At 49.8% G+C, this 17397-nt stretch overlaps 2 protein-coding genes across 3 annotated transcripts in view; both read left to right on the top strand.

Annotated features, from left to right (window-relative positions):
- Positions 1–5839: 5839 nt before the first annotated feature.
- Positions 5840–11298, top strand: RPL38 (ribosomal protein L38). 2 transcript variants are annotated; one of them, XM_066386783.1, is made up of 5 exons: positions 5840–5928; positions 6140–6172; positions 6296–6356; positions 10442–10564; positions 11239–11298. In XM_066386783.1, the coding sequence occupies exons 2-5, from the start codon at positions 6170–6172 to the stop codon at positions 11262–11264; spliced, it is 213 nt and encodes a 70-aa protein (XP_066242880.1). In that variant the 5' UTR covers positions 5840–5928; positions 6140–6169; the 3' UTR covers positions 11265–11298. The 2 variants fall into 2 exon arrangements, with proteins under 2 accessions (XP_066242880.1, XP_066242881.1); XM_066386784.1 differs by having other exon boundaries at positions 5923–5976.
- A 4963-nt stretch (positions 11299–16261) lies between these two features.
- TTYH2 (tweety family member 2) overlaps positions 16262–17397 on the top strand; it is a 32688-nt gene continuing 31552 nt past the window's right edge. Inside the window, exon 1 of the mRNA XM_066386787.1 lies at positions 16262–16457. Coding sequence (XP_066242884.1) covers positions 16329–16457 — 129 coding nt within the window. The 5' untranslated portion in view covers positions 16262–16328. The remainder of the gene's footprint in view (positions 16458–17397) is intronic.

The raw sequence follows: 17397 nt of genomic DNA on the forward strand, positions 1-17397 counted from the left end.
ACCACATCTTGTCTCCCACTCCACCCCTCCCCCACTTCCACCCCACCCCTACGCAGAGTCCCCTGCTGGAAAGGGGCCTATGGAGGAGCTGCAGACTGTTCTGAAGGTTCAGGGCTTCTCCAGGTGACTGCCTGCCTGCACCCCACCTTGCCAGCAACCAGAGCCCCAGGCAGAAGCAGCAGAACTGAAGGTCGACCCTCTGGATATTCCAGAGAAAGGGTTAGGCACAGAAATGAGAGCTGATATGGGCTGCAAAGCCAGTAGCCCAAGCCCAGCAGTGGCCTGGCCACAGGCATGGAACAGATACCCCATATACTAAATATCTCCAGGGTCTTGTCCTTTTAGCCAAGTAGGTCTCAACAAGAAGTGATTTTGCCACCAGGGGACATTTGGCAATGTCTGGAGATGTGTCTGTCACAACTATGGGGGTCTGGCATCTAGTGGGTAGAAGCCAGGAATCACTAAACGTCCTACGGTGTCCGGAACAGACCTCGCCTCTGCGGAGAATGATCTGGTCCAAAGGTCAGCAGTGCCCAGCCTGAGAAATCCTGCTTCAGTCTGCCGCTTCGCACTTTGTGGCTCTCAGTTCAGCAGTCCTGCGCCCCCGGGCACCTGAGGTTCTCTGCATTCTGCAGGGGCCAGAGGGGGGTACTCTGCCTTCCTTTACTCTCTCCGCCTTGGGTTCCACCAAAAGGTGCCAGCCCCAATGCCCACACTCTGCCTTCCTCCTTTCCTCCTCATTCTTTCCCAGGTAGCTGAGTTCAGCAAGAAGGACTCCAGACTGTCCCCCTGCTGAAAACCTTCAAGATTTAATAAACAACTCCTTTCTGAGATGATTAAAGACCAGCCCTGCCGGCAGCCGAAAGCATGGGCCCCTGGGGGGCAGCTTGGAGATTAAATGAGATGGTAGATATGAAAGCACCCCGTCAGGTATGAAATGCTATACAAATATTACTTCTAATTTATATAAGCACTCTCAGCCAGAGACTTTAGAATTCAAAGCAGAAAGGGATTAGTTGCTCTCCATGTCCAGCCGTGGCATGGCGCCCCGTGTGGCCACTTTAGGACACCACACGCAGGGCAGAGGTGGACTTCCAGACCTGAAGGAAGTCAGGATAGCACTGACTTGCGCTTTTTTATTTTATCCCACTGAGGTTTCACAGCAGTCCTGTGAGGAAGGAGAGGTGGTAGCATCACCCCACACAGCTCACTATAGAAGCCCATAAGTGAAGGAGGCAAGACTGGGACCAGCGATGGGCTATTGTGCAATGAACCCTGCCCTGGGCCAGCCCAGGGAGCCCAGGCAGAAACAAAGCAGTGGAAAGTGGAGGAGGCAACTTAGGGTGCCCCTCCTCTACCCCTGCCCCACCCCGGGCTCTCATTAGACATTCACTGAATAAATGGAACAAATGGATAGAAAACGTGGAGCTGGGAAGATCACATCATGACACATACCCTGACGCCCCTTTGCCCCTTGTGAGGTCGGGTGCTAATTATTTGGCTGTCCTGGTGCCCTAAAAGCTGGTGCAAAGTTGGGCTTCATGGGTGGCCAGGGAAGTGCCTGGCATGGCACTCCATGGGTGGCATGGGGGAGGGTGAGGCTGTGCGCCTTACCTGCCGAAGACCGAGCCAAGGACCCTCAGCCCAGCAGTTTAGGGAAGGGAGAGGACCGGATGCTTCCCACAGCTCTAGACATGCCCTCCATCCACCTCCTGTTCTCTGACCCCACTGCGGCCCCCTGGTTGAGGCCCTCCTCCCTGGCCCTTGGACAGTGACAGTAGCCCTCACCACTCCTACAGCCACAAGTCTCAGACATTCCAACCCATCCTCCACGCTTCACAGATCAGTGACCTGTATCAGGCAAACTGGACCATGCTATGCCCTGCTCTCAAATCCAACTTCTTTTAGAGTTTTCCACGTTGCCTGTGTGCCAACATCACATCACCATGGACACTTCTGTCAATGAGGCATCCTGAGCTCCACTCACAGAGACACAGGCTGGTTCACTCGAGACCAGGACTTTGGCCCGTTGATTACCAGTAGTCGCTGCCACACCATGACCTTTGGGGCTCATCTACCCCTGAAGTGGGGGTGGCTCTCCCTCCAGGCTCCTTGCTTCCCCTTTCAGTAGCTGCTGTTCATTTCGCTATTTGTTCCCCCTGGAGAAAACCGTTGGCACTTGAACAAATTTGCCTTTGTGTTTCGTTACTACACATCTATGTTCTCTTATTATACAATGCAAGAGGGTGAACATCTGTCTCTCTGGGATCTCTGCCAAAAGGGGGGTGCAGCCTCCCCTGCTGTCTGCTGTCCCTATCCTGTATGTCCTGCAGTGCACAGAAGCACCAGACATTTACTCAACAAATATTTTTTGTAGATCTACTATGTGCCAGGCACAGCTTTGTCCACTATAACCCTCCCTTCCTCCCTCCCTTTCTCCCTCCATTCCTCCTCATCTCTCCAATCCTTTATTCATTCATCCCTCCATCCTTCATGTGCCAATCCAACCTTAATAAAGTGAGTGATCTCAGATGCTGCATACAGCTATCCAACTTGAGAATCCTCTGGTGTCAGCATTGAACACCTGCTGTCTGTATATACATACATGTGTGTTTATATACTGCTCACAAAAATTAGGGGATATTTTATTGCTTTGTATTCATTTTGTGTATATATTGTATATGAGTACTGTGTTTCAAGAGCTTTCTCTCAATGGAATGTGGAACTCCATTCTTGTTTTCAAAGAAAAGTCGGTACAAATGTGTGAAAAGTTTAACACTGCTGCACAGTCTGTCAAGAGGTATGTGTGAGCAGCTACTGCCTGGGTGATGAGTGTCTGGAGTCAGAGGTGAAGGGTCCTGCCTGAGGAGAGGTGGGAGCTGAGCCTTAGAAGATGAGCAGGGCTTAGTATCACAGGGACAGCACAGACACAGGTCTGGAGTCAGGAAGCACCCAGCACATTAAAAGGCCAGTAGTTTGGGTCCAAAGGGCGATTTTATCCGTGATATGGCAGTGGAGAAGAGATGACCAGAAAGGCATCAGCTTCAGATGGAGGAACGCTGGCCAAGCCAGGCTGAGGATTTGGGACTATCCTTCTCGGTTTGGGAGTGAGGCTCCCATCATTCTCAGGCTGGACCCCAACCTTCAGACAATCTAAAATTAAGCCCCTACCAGTTAACTTTTCCCACTGTTAACACCCAGATGCATCCATAGTTAACAGAAACATAGTTTGGCTTCTTTTAAAAGGCTCTCTGGTACAATTAGTGGAATTTCATGATCTCTCTGTTGGTTTATTTTTCCCTGTATCCCAGCACCCAGGGAGGGTGCTCAGCCTGGGCTTGTTTAACAGGGGGGAGTTGGGTGAGTTCAAAGTTAAGTTCAGGGGTCCTGGCCAGGTGGCTCAGTGGATGAAGCATCATCCCAGTACACCAAGGATGCGGGTTCCACCCCCACTCAGGGCATCTACAAGGAGCAATCAATGAGTGCACAATTAAATGGAACTAAGTGGAACAACAGGTTGATGCTTCTCTCTATCTCCTTCCCCTCTCAAATCAACGGGAAAAATTTTAATTACAATATAATATGGTAAAGTACTCTCTCTTCAGGTGTAATAGTACACACAAAGCAATTACATTCTGTTGTGCAGTTATTAAATTTGTAGGAAACAAATATAATAAAATGTACACATTTTTAGAGAGGTTAAACATAAAATAAAAGTGGAAGATAAAAATAAAATTGATAACCAACGGTTTCCAGAGCTGCCTGAAGAGAGTGGAGAGTAATTATATGCCAAGAAAATACTATTCAGGTGCGAGCTGGAAGGGCAGGGACTGGAAGGACAGAGGAAACGCCGCCTCCCCGTGCTGCCGGCCCATGTTAGGTGTGCAGTCTTTAGCAGGCGTCCCCAAACTATGGCCTGGCCCGCGGGCCGCATGCAGCCCCCTGAGGCCATTTATCCGGCCCCCCACCGCACTTCCGGAAGGGCCACCTCTTTCATTGGTGGTCAGTGAGAGGAGCACTGTATGTGGCGGCCCTCCAACGGTCTGAGGGACAGTGAACTGGCCCTCTGTGTAAAAAGTTTGGGGACCCCTGCATGTATTCAGAAGCCTGAGCTGGGGGATCTGAGCAGCATGGGTTCAAGTCTTGACTTCTCCTCTCCCAGCTCCGACAAGCCTTCATTCTCCCCATGGAGAAGGACAAAACTTTGCTATTGGGAAGTATTTGCTTACTTTTATTGTGCACCAGTTCTCAAAGGAATTAGAAGTGGGGAGTGACAAAGCTCCCTTAAATTAAGGTGACCAATCGTCTTCCTTTAGGGAGGACAGTCCCTCTTTTGTAAGTTCCGTCCCCCCTCAAAAAGTGTTCTCTTACATGTCCTCCTTTTTGATATTGGAAGACTAATCTGTAAATGTTGTATTCGATTGATGCAGAGTCGATTCATTGCGTGTGATGTGATGTATTTGTATCTAAATGAGTACTTTTTTCTTACAATTATTATTAAAAATTAATAGGCATGTAAGCATAATTACAATATAAAATATTACAAATATTTTTATTATATATTTATCATATTATAGTGTATTATTGTTGCAATGAATAAAATGTTTCTTTTATTTACGATATTGTTTTCTTTAACTTATTTTTGTCCTTTTCATTGTAAAAAGGTTGGTCACCTTATTTAAATGGAAAAGAGGGCCCTGCTCCTGACAGATCAGATGTCTGTGGAAAAGAAGACAAGAAGGAAATGTGAAAAAGCCCTAGAAAGAGGTTCATAGGGCCCTGGCCGGTTGGCTCAGTGTGTGGAAATCCTGGGTTTGATTCCCGGCCAGGGCACACAGGAAAAGCGCCCATCTGCTTCTCCACCCTTCCCCCCTCCTTCCTCTCTGTCTCTCTCTTCCCCTCCTGTAGCTAAGGCTCTATTGGAGCAAAGTTGGCACAGGGCTGAGGAGAGCTCCATGGCCTCTCCCTCAGGTGCTAGAATGGCTCAGGCAGCAACAGAACAACACCCCACATGGGCAGAACATCGCCCCCTGTTGGGCATGCCAGGGTAGATCCTAGTCGGGTGCATGCGGGAGTGTCTGATACCTCCCTGCTTCTAACTTCGGAAAAATACAACAACAACAACAATAATAATAATAATAATAATAAAAATATAAAAAATAAGATGCAAAAGAAAACATTCCCTTGCCTGACCAGGCGGTAGCACAGTGGATAGAGCGTCAGACTGGGATGCGAAGGACCCAGGTTCGAGACCCTGAGGTCGCCAGCTTGAGCTCGGGCTCATCTGGTTTGAGCAAAACTTACCAGCTTGGACCCAGAGTTGCTGGCTTGAGCAAGGAGTTACTCCGTCTGCTGTAGCCCCCCCCCCCCCCCCGTCAAGGCACATATGAGAAAGCAATCAATGAACAACTAAGGTGTTGCAAAGAAAAACTGATGATTGATGCTTCTCATCTCTCTCCGTTCCTGTCTGTCCGTCCCTATCTCTGACTCTCTCTCTGTTTCTGTAAAAAAAAAAAAAAAAGTAATAATAATAATAATAAAATATAAAATATACATAGGAAGGTCCCTTCGTTTAAGTGAGAAAATCACTGTGTACATCGATGCCCAATGCACAGGACTATGGCAGTAGTAGATATTAGTGTTAGGACTTCAAACGTGATCTAAAATAAAATCTAGCAAAGCTAAGAGGTTTCGGGATGGGGGGGGTGTATAAAAGAGGCGTGGAGGAGGGAAGTGGCCTGTTACATTCGTGGAGCTGCACTACGTATTAAAGCCATAGGGAGCATACTACTGCAATGGAAAGGCGAACGCCTCCATAATTCTTGACCCTTTGCAGACACCGTACCCAGTTTCTTCCGGGGGAAGGTTTAACTGCCCGGAAGCGGAAGTTTCGTTCCTTTTCCTCTTCTTTGCGTCTTGCCGCTAGCTGTAAGTACCTATTGGGCTGTGCACGGGGATTGTGGGGGATAATCCAAGGTAATCCACGGCCGGGTGAAGTTTGCGGACCCCTACCCTGGGTTGAGGTTGCGGGGAAGGAGGATGGAGTGTTATGGGGACGGCATTTCGCGGGGTCGGAGAGGAAAATGGGGTCGCTCTTGGTTCCCGAGATCCGTGGACGCCTACGTTTCTCTTTCTCTAGGTGCCGGGCGCCTCCTCTCCGCACGTAGCTATGGTGAGTACGGCCCCTGCCTGGCACCCTTTGCGAGGGTTTCCGGAGCCCCGAGAGGGGCTGGTTTACTTGACCATCGCTAGTAAACGTCTGATCTGCCCATTCCCCGTTTCCTTTGTATTGCAGCCTCGCAAAATTGAAGAAATCAAGGACTTCCTGCTCACAGCCAGACGAAAGGATGCCAAATGTAAGTGAGCGGTCTCCGCACTGGTGCTGCTGCGGAGGGGCTTCCCGAAGTGTTGGACAGGAGGCTGGTAAATGAGCACGTGCCTGGCAGCTGGGAGCAGTGCCTTTGTTGTGTATCCTGCAAGAAAAACCTTGTTCTGTTATCTTCCTTAGCGAATTATAAACACTCTAAAACCGGCCTGACTTGATTTTTGTTTCAGTTGTGGTGTTGCTTTAGTGCTGTGAACAGCAGCCTTACTGAGTGAAAATTCTAGAAATACGGATCCCATGAAGCCGGAGTTAGTACTGCAGGTTTGATACTGGGCTGACTGCAGACCCTGCTTGCTATGAACTTCACTTACTAAGTAGTCTCACTTTGACGTGTATTAGTTTCTTGGTCTGTATTAAGAGGAAAGGAAGTGATGCATCAGAAATACAAAACGGCAAGCTATTGATTGGTGTGTGTTGGCCCCTGGTGCCCGTGTGTTCTCATTTCTGCACCAAACGGGGTTCTGATGTTGCTCCTTTATCATGGGTGAAGGAGGTTTGGTGGCTTGCGGTTAATACAGAAGAGATCTGGAATTCGTGGGTTGTGTTAACCTAGATTCTTTCTTTCTTTATTTTTTTGCTACGTACAAGTGTCCTTTTCCCATTGAGATGTGTCACAAAGAGGAAATCAGATCATTTGTGGAAGTAGAGCTGAGACTGATCCTCTCAGGTGCTTTTTGTCAGCGATGGGATGAAATGATGTGAGGGAGAGCCTTTCAGTGGGCTCACGGGGGGGGGGGGGGGGGGTCATAATGGTGTCCCCGGGACCAGAAACAATCTGTTGCCTTTGGTCCTCTGGTAACCTGGATGAAATGGTGACCTCCTGTGGAGACAAGTGGCATCTGATGGGAATGTCTGCCCTGCTAGATGGTTGTGGGACCACAGGTGCCAGTGCACTGTCATGCTGTAAAGAGATCTTCCCCATGCCCGTGTAGTTTGAGCGTCATCCTAACACCAAGGTTGCAGGTTCCATCCCTGATTAGAGCACATACCAGAGTGAGCCAATAAATGCATAAATAAGTGGAACAAATTGATGTTTGTCTCTCTCCATCTCTCTGCCCCACCCCCACCCCCTTGTTTTTCCTCTCCCTTTTTCCTCCTTCCCACATCTAAAATCAATGAATTTTCAAAAACTAAAAAAAAGGAGGAGGCATTGTTCATGTCAGTTTTAGTTAAGACCAGGGAATTGGTGTTAACTGCTTGGCTCAAGTCCCAGCTTAATAAGTAGCTGTCGACAAGTTAAACATGACACCATTTTCTTGGAGGGTGTGATAATAGTGTCTTTCTGATGGGACTGGTGCAAGGATCACATCAGATGATCTACTAGAGACCTCAGTAAATTGAAGAAATGACACTAAACCCATTCATTTCATTTGCATTTTAATTGTTTCAGAGCCTGATTTTAGACAGTTTGTCCTGTGAAGGTAGGGATCATGGTCCCCTGGACATAATAGGTTGTTCAGTAAGTTAATATTTTTATTTTAATTCTAAAATGTGCATAACATAAAACTTACTTTTTTTATTATTTTTTTATTTTTCTGAAGTTGGAAACGGGAAGGCAGTCAGACAGACTCCCACATGCGCCCAACCAGGATCCACCTGGCATGCCCACCAGAGGGCGATGCTCTGCCCATCTGGGGCGTTGCTCTGTTGCAACCAGAGCCATTCTAGCGCCTGAGGCAGAGGCCATAGAGCCATCCTCAGCGCCCGGGCCAACTTTGCTCCAGTGGAGCCTCGGCTGCAGGAGGGGAAGAGAGAGACAGAGAGGAAGGAGAGGGGGAGGGGTGGAGAAGCAGATGGGCGCCTCTCCTGTGTGCCCTGGCCGGGAATCCTACCCGGATTCCTGCACGCCAGGCCGATGCTCTACCACTGAGCCAGCCAGCCAGGGAAAACTTACTATATTTAATTGTACATTTTGCTGATGTTAAGTGCATTCACGCTGCATCTCCAAAACTTTTTTTTTTTTTTCTTTTTCTGAAGCTGGAAACGGGGAGAGACAGCCAGACAGACTCCCACATGCGCCCGACCGGGATCCACCTGGCACGCCCACCAGGGGGTGATGCTCTGCCCCTCCGGGGCGTTGCTCTGTTGCGACCAGAGCCACTCTCGTGCCTGGGGCAGAGGCCAAGGAGCCATCCCCAGCGCCCGGGCTATCTTTTGCTCCGATGGAGCCTCGCTGCGGGAGGGGAAGAGAGAGACAGAGGAAGGAGAGGAGGAGGGGTGGAGAAGCAAATGGGCGCTTCTCCTGTGTGCCCTGGCCGGAATCGAACCCGGGACTTCTGCATGCCAGGTCAATGCTCTACCACTGAGCCAACCGGCCAGGGCCTCCAAAACTCTTGATCTTGCAAAACTGATACCATCATTAAAAATTAACTCCCCGTTCTTTCCTTTTGATTGCTGGCAACCACCACTGTAGTCTCTTTCTCTACCAATTTGACTTCCCTAGGAACCTTGTGAGACTAGACAGTATTTGTTGTTTTGGGACTGGCTTTCTCATTTGTCCTCAAGGCTGAATACCACATCTTGTTTATTCATTTGTTCTGTTACGGACATTTAAGGGGTTTCCACCTTTTGACTATTATGAATAATGTTGCTATGAACATTTGGTGCACAGATACCTCTTCTTCTCCCTGCTTAATTTATGTAGTGATTTTAGAGAAACATCAATTTGTTGTTCCACTTATTTATGCATTCATTCATTGGTTAATACTTGTATTTTTGACCATGTATCGAACCCACAGCCTAGGCATATTGGTACAGCATTCAAACCAACTGACCTACCCAGGCAGGGCTATATCTTTTTTAAGAAATCTGTATACCTTACACCTCCTTATAGGTGCATAGCAGCTGCTGGGGACAATGCAGCATATTTTAGCTTTAAGAGGAGTGTTAAGATAGCAAAATGAGTTGGTTTGAATGAATATCCAGGCTTCTGGATTTTTTTTTTTTTTTACAGAGACAGAGAGGGATAGACAGGGAGAGACAGACAGGAACGGAGAAAGATGAGAAGCATCAATCATTAGTTTTTCGTTGCGACACCTTAGTTCATTGATTGCTTTCTCATATGTGCCTTGACCGGGGGCCTTCGGCAGCAGTAATCCCTTGTTTGAGCCAGCGACCCTGGGTCCAAGCTGGTGAGCTTTACTCAAACCAGATGAACCCTCGCTCAAGTTGGCAACCTCGGGGTCTCGAACCTGGGTCCTTCCGCATCCCAGTCCAACGATCTATCCACTGTGCCACCGCCTGGTCAGGCCTTCTGGATTTATTAAAACAGGAGCCAAGGCAGCCAGTGTTGCATGCAGACTTGGAGCCAAGTGCTTTCGTTTCTGGTTTTGTGCCCTGTGCTTTTAACAGTTGTTGGCAGAAATGGGGTTGTTAGTACAAGTTAACCTGTGCTGCTTCTGAGTGCTTGTGCGTCTAATCAGGTACTTGGGCTGAGGCATGGGAGTGTCTGAGCTGTTTTTAAAGAAGTTGGAATACAGGGTTTGATGGTTCCTTGAAATGACTGGCCTACAGGGAGGCAGTTATCTTTCAGCAGCCAGAGTAGCTGCTGGCCACGTGGAAATGCATTGACACTTGTCCGTAACCAGACTTGAGAAGTTGCACTGTTGGATTTGGCAGAAGTGAAGAGCCCAGAAAGTGGGTTCCATGTAAGGTTTAGGAAACCTCAGCACACACTCACTGTGCTTTGCCATTGTCTTTACATGTCATCACATCTGCAGAGGAACTGGCTTCCAGAAACTACTTCCATTTCTTCAGAAAAATAAGATGGGGACAGAATGTTCGATGATGTGTTCAGTGTACCTGATACATAAACAAGTAGATTAAGCCCCGTGCTCTTGAGTATTCATATATGGGAAAGGTAGATCTCTGACACTTTAAATGTTGAGGTCACAGAGGGAGTGTTTTCTGTTTTAACAGAGGGACAGGACACGGAGACAAGCACAGCTCTATCAGTGGTGGCAGTCATAAGTGCCACTCTTCTGCATGTGTATAAAGCAGGTGAACCATGTGATTTCTGAGGTGCAATTAAGTTACTGATTCTGGTCCTTTTGATAGCTGTCAAGATCAAGAAAAATAAGGATAATGTGAAGTTTAAAGTCCGGTGCAGCAGATACCTTTATACCTTGGTCATCACAGACAAAGAGAAGGCAGAGAAACTGAAGCAGTCCCTGCCCCCAGGTGAGTAAGTGGGAATCCTGGGTGAGTGGCCAGGAATGTCAAAGATGCTCATGTCACCATCTTGTTTCTTAAGTCATCTCCAAATTGAGGGAAGTCCATCCTGTGGTCTAAGTATCTGCTCTTGCTGTTGGTGGTGCAAGGAGCGATGATTCTCCAAAGTTGTCCATACCAAGAAGTGGTTCACTGACCAAGGGAAATTTGTTTCCATTCTCATGCTTTTCTAATACATATTAGAATGCATATATTTCCAGTGAGGATATTAACAGCTCACTCTTACTCTGTGTGTAAGTTATTTCATCCTTAGCAGGCAGGTACTGGTTTTGATCCCCATTTTTACAGGATGGAAAACTGATTAAATACAGTAGGGCAGCCATGAGCATAGGTGAAACAAAGGGTGCCTCCTGGTGGGGGGAGCTGCCCAGGAGCAGAGTGACTGAAGGCTACCTCTTCCCAGCAGGAGGTAGCCAGTACTGCTTGGCTTTGTCAGAGCTAATTGGGACCTCTTTGTAAAGGCTGGCAGATTTTTTTTTTAATCTAAATATTTTAAGCAAAACCTCCTGAAGGGCTATTTTCTAGCTTTATGAGTCCTCTTCAGCTTAAGTACAAAATCAGACAGGCAGCAGTAACTCAACATGTATCTTCTGGGTGACTCACTTTTGTCTCTCTTGCTCCAGGTTTGGCAGTGAAGGAGCTGAAATGAACCACACACGCTGATCCATATTAAAAAGTTAAAATTCTTAGTGTCTTGTCTTTGAAGATGGGGGTTTGGGGAATGTTACTTGGTGATAGCTTCTGGTGGGTATGTGGTGGAGCTCCTGGTTCAGCCTCCTTGCATCCTCATCTTGGGCTCTGATCCCAGTGGACAAATAAAGCCATCCTTGTTTTAGCTTAAGTTTGAAAATAAATAGGTGGAAATGGGCAGATGAGACAGATACGTGTGGAAGTAAGCCAGTATGCACTCAGGAGATTTAAAAGTCACTTAGGTAAAATGAGCTCCCTGATAATGAAAATGATGGTTTAAAGGAGGAGTGATTAGCTTTTTTGGGAACAGCTGCAAGCTAGGCCATCATCCTGTAATGAAGCGCCACTTTCATGTCTGCAGGGCTAAGGCAGAGCGCTGTTTTGTACTAAAACACTTGTGTTCCCTGAGTGCTGCTCATGGCAGAGGAGTTCAGGAGCTATACGGGGTGCAACCAGATGAACAGGTGAGAGGACAATTTAGATGCCAGCTCAGAGGGAAGCTTCAGAGCCGAGAACAGAAGGGGAGATGTTAGCCTAGCTACTGGCCTAGCATTCCAAGGAAGAGGGATGTCCTGAAACAGGGAAGGAGACCTTGCAACTGAAAGACCAGTCTATAAAATCCAACTGCCATTTCAAAGGAGGAGCAGAGTTCTTCCCCCAGCCTCCAGGCAGTGGGGTAGGGATTGAGTTCACTGGGGTGGTGTGTGTGTGAATGGGGCATGTTACTATAACATGGGCATAAAGGCCCAAATCTCAGCATGAGCAATTTAGGTCCCAGCCAGGCCCGACTCCTTGGGGATTAGTTCTGGTTCAGCCACTTGCTGACTGGGATAATCTTATCACCTCACCTTTGAGCACCATGCAGAGACAAAATGCTCATGTCCTGAAACGGCTATGCCCACGTGAGATGACGAGGGCAGTACAGGCTGTGTGCACTCCTACACCCTTGGCAAGAAAGTGGCCCAGGCCCAGGACTGTGATGCACTCTGGAGGTTGCCAGACTGCCTTTGCCAACAGTGGGGATTGTTAATGGCAAATAACTATATTAATACTTAGTTCAGCCTGACCTGTGGTGGCGTGGTGGATAAAGCATCAATCTGGAACACTGGGCTTCCCTGGTCAAGGCACAGATGGGAGTTGATGCTTCCTGTTCCTCCCCCCTTCTATCTAAAATGAATAAATGGAATCTTGGGAAAAAAAATAGTTCAGTGGGTTCTTTTTGTGGGAGGTGCACAAAGCAATTCCATGTGCCTTGATAGGGCAAGTTGGGTTTCAAACCAGAGACCTCAGCATTCCAGGTCAGTGCTCTACCCACTGTGCCACTACAGGTCAGGCTAGTTCACTGGTTTAGCGTAGGGGTTAAATGAGGTAATCTTGAATTTAGAAGTGCTCATAACACTTGGCAAGTTTGGGAGATGGAGCTGGGGTCATGTCAGGACTGACCAGGAGGTGGAGACATACTCCAATGAATGAGCAGTTGACCAAAACACTAGAATTCCTTACAAGTAAAAATCCACTTCCAAGTAGCTAAATCCCTGAGACCTTTGATTTTTCTGTGAGAGCTTTAAGGTTGTGAGGTAGTTTGAATTGGGTCATGGGAGTCATGGGTTTTGTTTCTTCCAGGGAGGGGTCTGGGTTCTCAGTGATTTGACAGCCCCCTATGGGGCCCCTTCAGTGGCTTCAGTTTTCCAGCGTCCCATTTCCAGGAGGGAGAATGTGCTATTTGAGTTGACTTTCTCCCAGCGCATTGTCCAGAGACTAGCCCCAGCTCCTAGGAGACCAGCCCTCTGTCTGGGGAAGGCATCCTTTCACACCGAGGTTCCCAGTTCTGGTTTGTGCCTTGGAGTCATTTGAGGCACTTAAATTTTGCCATGGTGGCCAAAGCTGATTCCAGAGATTATGATTAAACTGGTTTGAGGCACAGGTATGTAAACTCTCCGGTGGCCAGGACCAGCCACTGCCTTGCTGGAGTCCGCTGTCAGCTTGGGTGAGCTTGTGCTGGCATCAAGTAGGCCACAGTTGCCGGTTTGAAAAGGACGAGTGTTGTCACTTCAAATCTCGAATGAGTTCTTGGGAGGTCTGTTCAGCCTCTGCTCAGTGGGCTCACCAGTCAGTAGGCCTCTGGGGAAGCAGCTAGAATGCTCAATGTGTAGCTGGTTGGAGACCAGCCAAGCAGTTTTGGGTGTTTCACTGCACCCAGGTGACTGCAGTGATTACCCTGAGAGCAAGCTTTTGAAGTTGACATCAAGTGGCTATGCAGGCCTTCCCTCACCTTCTCCCTGTCTGGGGCCCAATCCCAGCTCTCGAAAGGCTACCCTGTACCACATTCAAGGTCAATCCTAAGGGCATGACTTCCCTACCACTTACCAGGAGGCAGGCCCCTCCCATTTGGGGTCCTTAGTCTATCCTTTCCATCCTCCAAGAACTGACAGTTGTCGCTCTAATCTTCCTAGGGGAATGATAAGTCCTTGTAACTTCCCAGTCCTTTGGGAAGCTTGGCGAGGACCTGCAGCCATCACCTGTGCTGTTGACTTGGAGGAAGAGGGGAACAGTATACATGGCACCAGGCTGTGCCTATTACAGAGGTTCCAGGGACAACATAGATTGGGGCTATGTGGTTATGCCTGTTATCTACCTGCCCACTAAGGGCCACAAAATTACTTCAACTCCATTTTCCTCTGCAAGCAGCAGTGGCTGCTTCAAAGACCAAAACCCTTAGCAGGGCCTATGGAGCCTGAGTGATCTGGCTTTTGCTTACCTCTTTCTTAAAAAAATATTTTATTTTTTATAAAGGTATTTTAAAGTAACACTTATTGGGGTATAATTTATAGTGACATTCACCCTTTTTGATGTACAGTTCCATGAATTTTGACACTCACAGTTGTGGAACCACCACTGCAATCAAGAGAATTTCTTGCACCCCAGCTGCTGCTCTGTTCTCTGCAGTTTTCTAGTCTTCCTGTCACTCCTCTGACTCTGGTTTACACCTGCTTAATCCCCCTTCAACCCCCACCCACTGTGGTCCCTGACCTCATAGTTACTGCTCTCTGTTCAGAATCCTCCCTGAATTATCCTTTCCATCATCCTGCTCTCACCTCAGTCATTCTCGGAAACATCCCTGGGCACCCCATCCCGACTTCATCCTCCCTTACACAGCAACAGGGACCCTATGTGGGATCAAAGGTTGCCTTACCTATTAGACTCTAGACTCCATGCAGACAGGACTTATATGTTTTATTCATTACTGTATACCGTAGAACAGAGTGCTCGATCAGAGAACAGTGGTCTCCAGCCTTTGTCCCCGCTGAGTGCACCAACTTTGGAATGTGCAGGTGAGACAGCCCCAGTCAAACTCAGGGAACTGTGACTCAGGGTGACAACCAGGGGGAGAGGCCTGGACATAGGACAGGACTCCCTCTCCTGTCCCCAGACTCTGATGGCATGGAACCACTGTCTACTCATGTTTGCGGGTGTTTTTTGAAGTTGTGTTTTTTTTTATATTTATTTTCAGAGAGTGAGTCAGAGAGAGGGATAGACAAGGACAGACAGACAGGAATGGAGAGAAATGAGAAGCATCAATCATTAGTTTTTCATTGCACATTGCAACACCTTAGTTGTTCATTGATTGCTTTTTCATATGTGCCTTGACCGCGGGCCTTCAGCAGACCGAGTAACCCCTTGCTGGAGCCAGCGACCTTGGGTTCAAGCTGGTGGGCTTTTCCTCAAACCAGATGAGCCCGCACTCAAGCTGGCAACCTTGGGGTCTTGAACCCGGGTCCTCTGCATCCCAGTCCGACGCTCTATCCACTGTGCCACCGCCTGGTCAGGCTGCGGGTGTTTTTTGGACTCCCGCGTCCACCTAGTTCCTGGAGCCAGGGACCTGAGAGTCCCTGCCGGTCTCTCCGCTCGCCTCCTCTGTTCTCAGGCACCATTTCCCTGTGTCTTCCCCTGTCGCTACCACCCCTTTAGACTGGCTGCCAGGGTCTAACCTGTTATGACCCCTTCCTTAACTCCTCCATTTCTATCTTCCCAATCCCAAGCGGCCCTTTAACCTGCCCTTGACTGTCTTGGCCTCCCCCTCTCTGCCTTCCCTCTCCCTGCCCACCCAGCATCATCCGGTAACACCACGCTGTTTTCAGCTGCAGAACTGCAGCGCTCTCCTGCTTGGGGCCTCCCTAGACTCTCAAAGAACTCAAGGTTAGCGCCTGCGAGACTTATCAGATCTGCAGCTGTTCCCGACCGCGTCCTGTCTGCTGACCCTGCTCTGCTTTTGCTTTTCTCCAAAGCACCTCCTAACATTGCTCGGTAGGTCCCTGCGTGTGTACTGTTGCCATCTGCCCAGTAAAGTGCCATACCCTCTGGGCAAGGGCTCCTGTTTGCCGCTGTTCACTGATAGAGCAGTGCTGGCACACAGTCGGTGCCACACAGTATACGTGTGCTGCTGACGGCCCTAACATCCTTCCCCGCACCACCCCCCATCTGGACAGCTCACCGGGCTCTTCCTCCAGGAGGCCCGCCCTGTCCCGCCTGCCCGGAAGAACGCTGCTTTCCTCAGTCCCTCGTGCTTTCCAGATGACAACTACTGAATGCTGCTCCTTTCTGTCCCCAATCTGTCAGTTTGCCACTCTCTAAAAGCCCCAGGAACCGCCAGCCAAGCCTCTCTCGTGCCACACTGTTAGCTGCACTCCTTAACACTTTACAGGCTTGATTTTATAATTAGGAATTAATGAGAAGCCCGGGGACTTAGAGGCTGCTATTAAATAGATTTAGGGATGTCCTGGGGCTGTTTTCACTTTTCCTTCCACCTTTTTCCGCCCATGGGGCCGGATTCTGGACCACAAAGGACTTAGTGGGCGTGACACCCTGCAGCCAGTGGACGCCTCAGGGGGCGGGCCCAACACGGGCCGGCCGGGGTGTGTGGGCCGGCCCGGGGGCGGGGTCAGAGCGGGGCGGGGCCTGAGGCGGGCGCGCGTTCTGGGGCGGCAGCGGCGGCCGCAGGGAGCAGGCTCTCTCTGTAGGAGCCATGCCAGCCGCGCGTGTGGAGTATATCGCGCCCTGGTGGGTGGTGTGGCTGCACAGCCTCCCGCACCTCAGCCTGCGCCTGCAGCGAGTGGACAGCACCTTCCGCCCCCGCGATGAGAATTATCAGGAGGTGAGTCCTCGCCGCCCCAGACCTGGGCAACCCCTTCCGTCTCCCCAGCTCGCCACTGACACCCCTCCACCGCAGCCCCTTCCCTTCACTCCTCTTCCCCTTTCCCCTGGCACCTTCGACCGTCGGCCCTCCCATCTGGGAACCTCGTGGGCCGAGATAACTGGAAAGATGGGAGTTGAGCCGGTGGTGGGAAGGGGAGGAGAGACTGGGAAGCTGCCTGCCGGGGGTGGGGCTGAGCGCCCAGGAGGAGGTCCGCGCGGGGCGGGGTGGGGACGTTTGTGCCTGTACCCGGGCAACTCCTGGGCGCGAGCCAACGGGCTCCCGGAGTTTTCGTTCATCTGCAGTTTCGAGACAAGCGCTCTCTTTCCGGGGCTGGGCGACCTGGGAGAAGTTTGTGCAGAAACTAACTGGAGTTTTGCAAGTTCGGCCCCGCAGCACCCCTCCACCCCAGCCCCTGACTAGCAGGAGGGTCCCCCAACTCCTTGCACTTCAGCCCTTTCCCTGTTCTACTGGCCCTTCCCTCTGGCCTCTGCCCCCCTGGGAGGGAGGGGTGCTCCCCAGACCTTCTTGCCCAGGCAGAGCTGCAGAATCTCCCAGCCTTCTCCTGTCTGGCCCTGCCCAAGTGTGTCAGTTCTTTGCTGGGTCAAAGATTCAGGTGGGGCAGCCCGGGATAGGGCCCATTTGTTCAGAGGTATGGGCCCATTCTGGGACTTTGGCTCCCGAAAGCCTCCGCCTGCTCTGTCCAGTTCTGACGCACCATTTCCCCCTGTGGGCCTGTCAGGCCAGTGGAAGGCTGAGGCTGGAGTCAGCTGTTTGACTTCCCCGCCAGGTCTTGGGATTGGGATCCAGATCCGGTAGGGTGCACAGGGCAGGTTGACAGGGAGGCTAATAATAACACCCTGGTGCCCTTGGCCCCAAGCAGATGGTGCCTGCCCCTCCA

This window comes from Saccopteryx leptura, chromosome 5 (genome assembly GCF_036850995.1).
Source record: "Saccopteryx leptura isolate mSacLep1 chromosome 5, mSacLep1_pri_phased_curated, whole genome shotgun sequence".
In the NCBI taxonomy this organism is placed as follows: Eukaryota; Metazoa; Chordata; class Mammalia; order Chiroptera; family Emballonuridae; genus Saccopteryx; species Saccopteryx leptura.

Excerpts from the sequence above, each read along its gene's own strand:
- RPL38 (XM_066386783.1), top strand. Across the intron at positions 6,357-10,441 it reads CAGACGAAAGGATGCCAAAT|CTGTCAAGATCAAGAAAAAT; the intron begins GTAAGTGAGCGG and ends TCCTTTTGATAG. Across the intron at positions 10,565-11,238 it reads GAAGCAGTCCCTGCCCCCAG|GTTTGGCAGTGAAGGAGCTG; the intron begins GTGAGTAAGTGG and ends CTCTTGCTCCAG.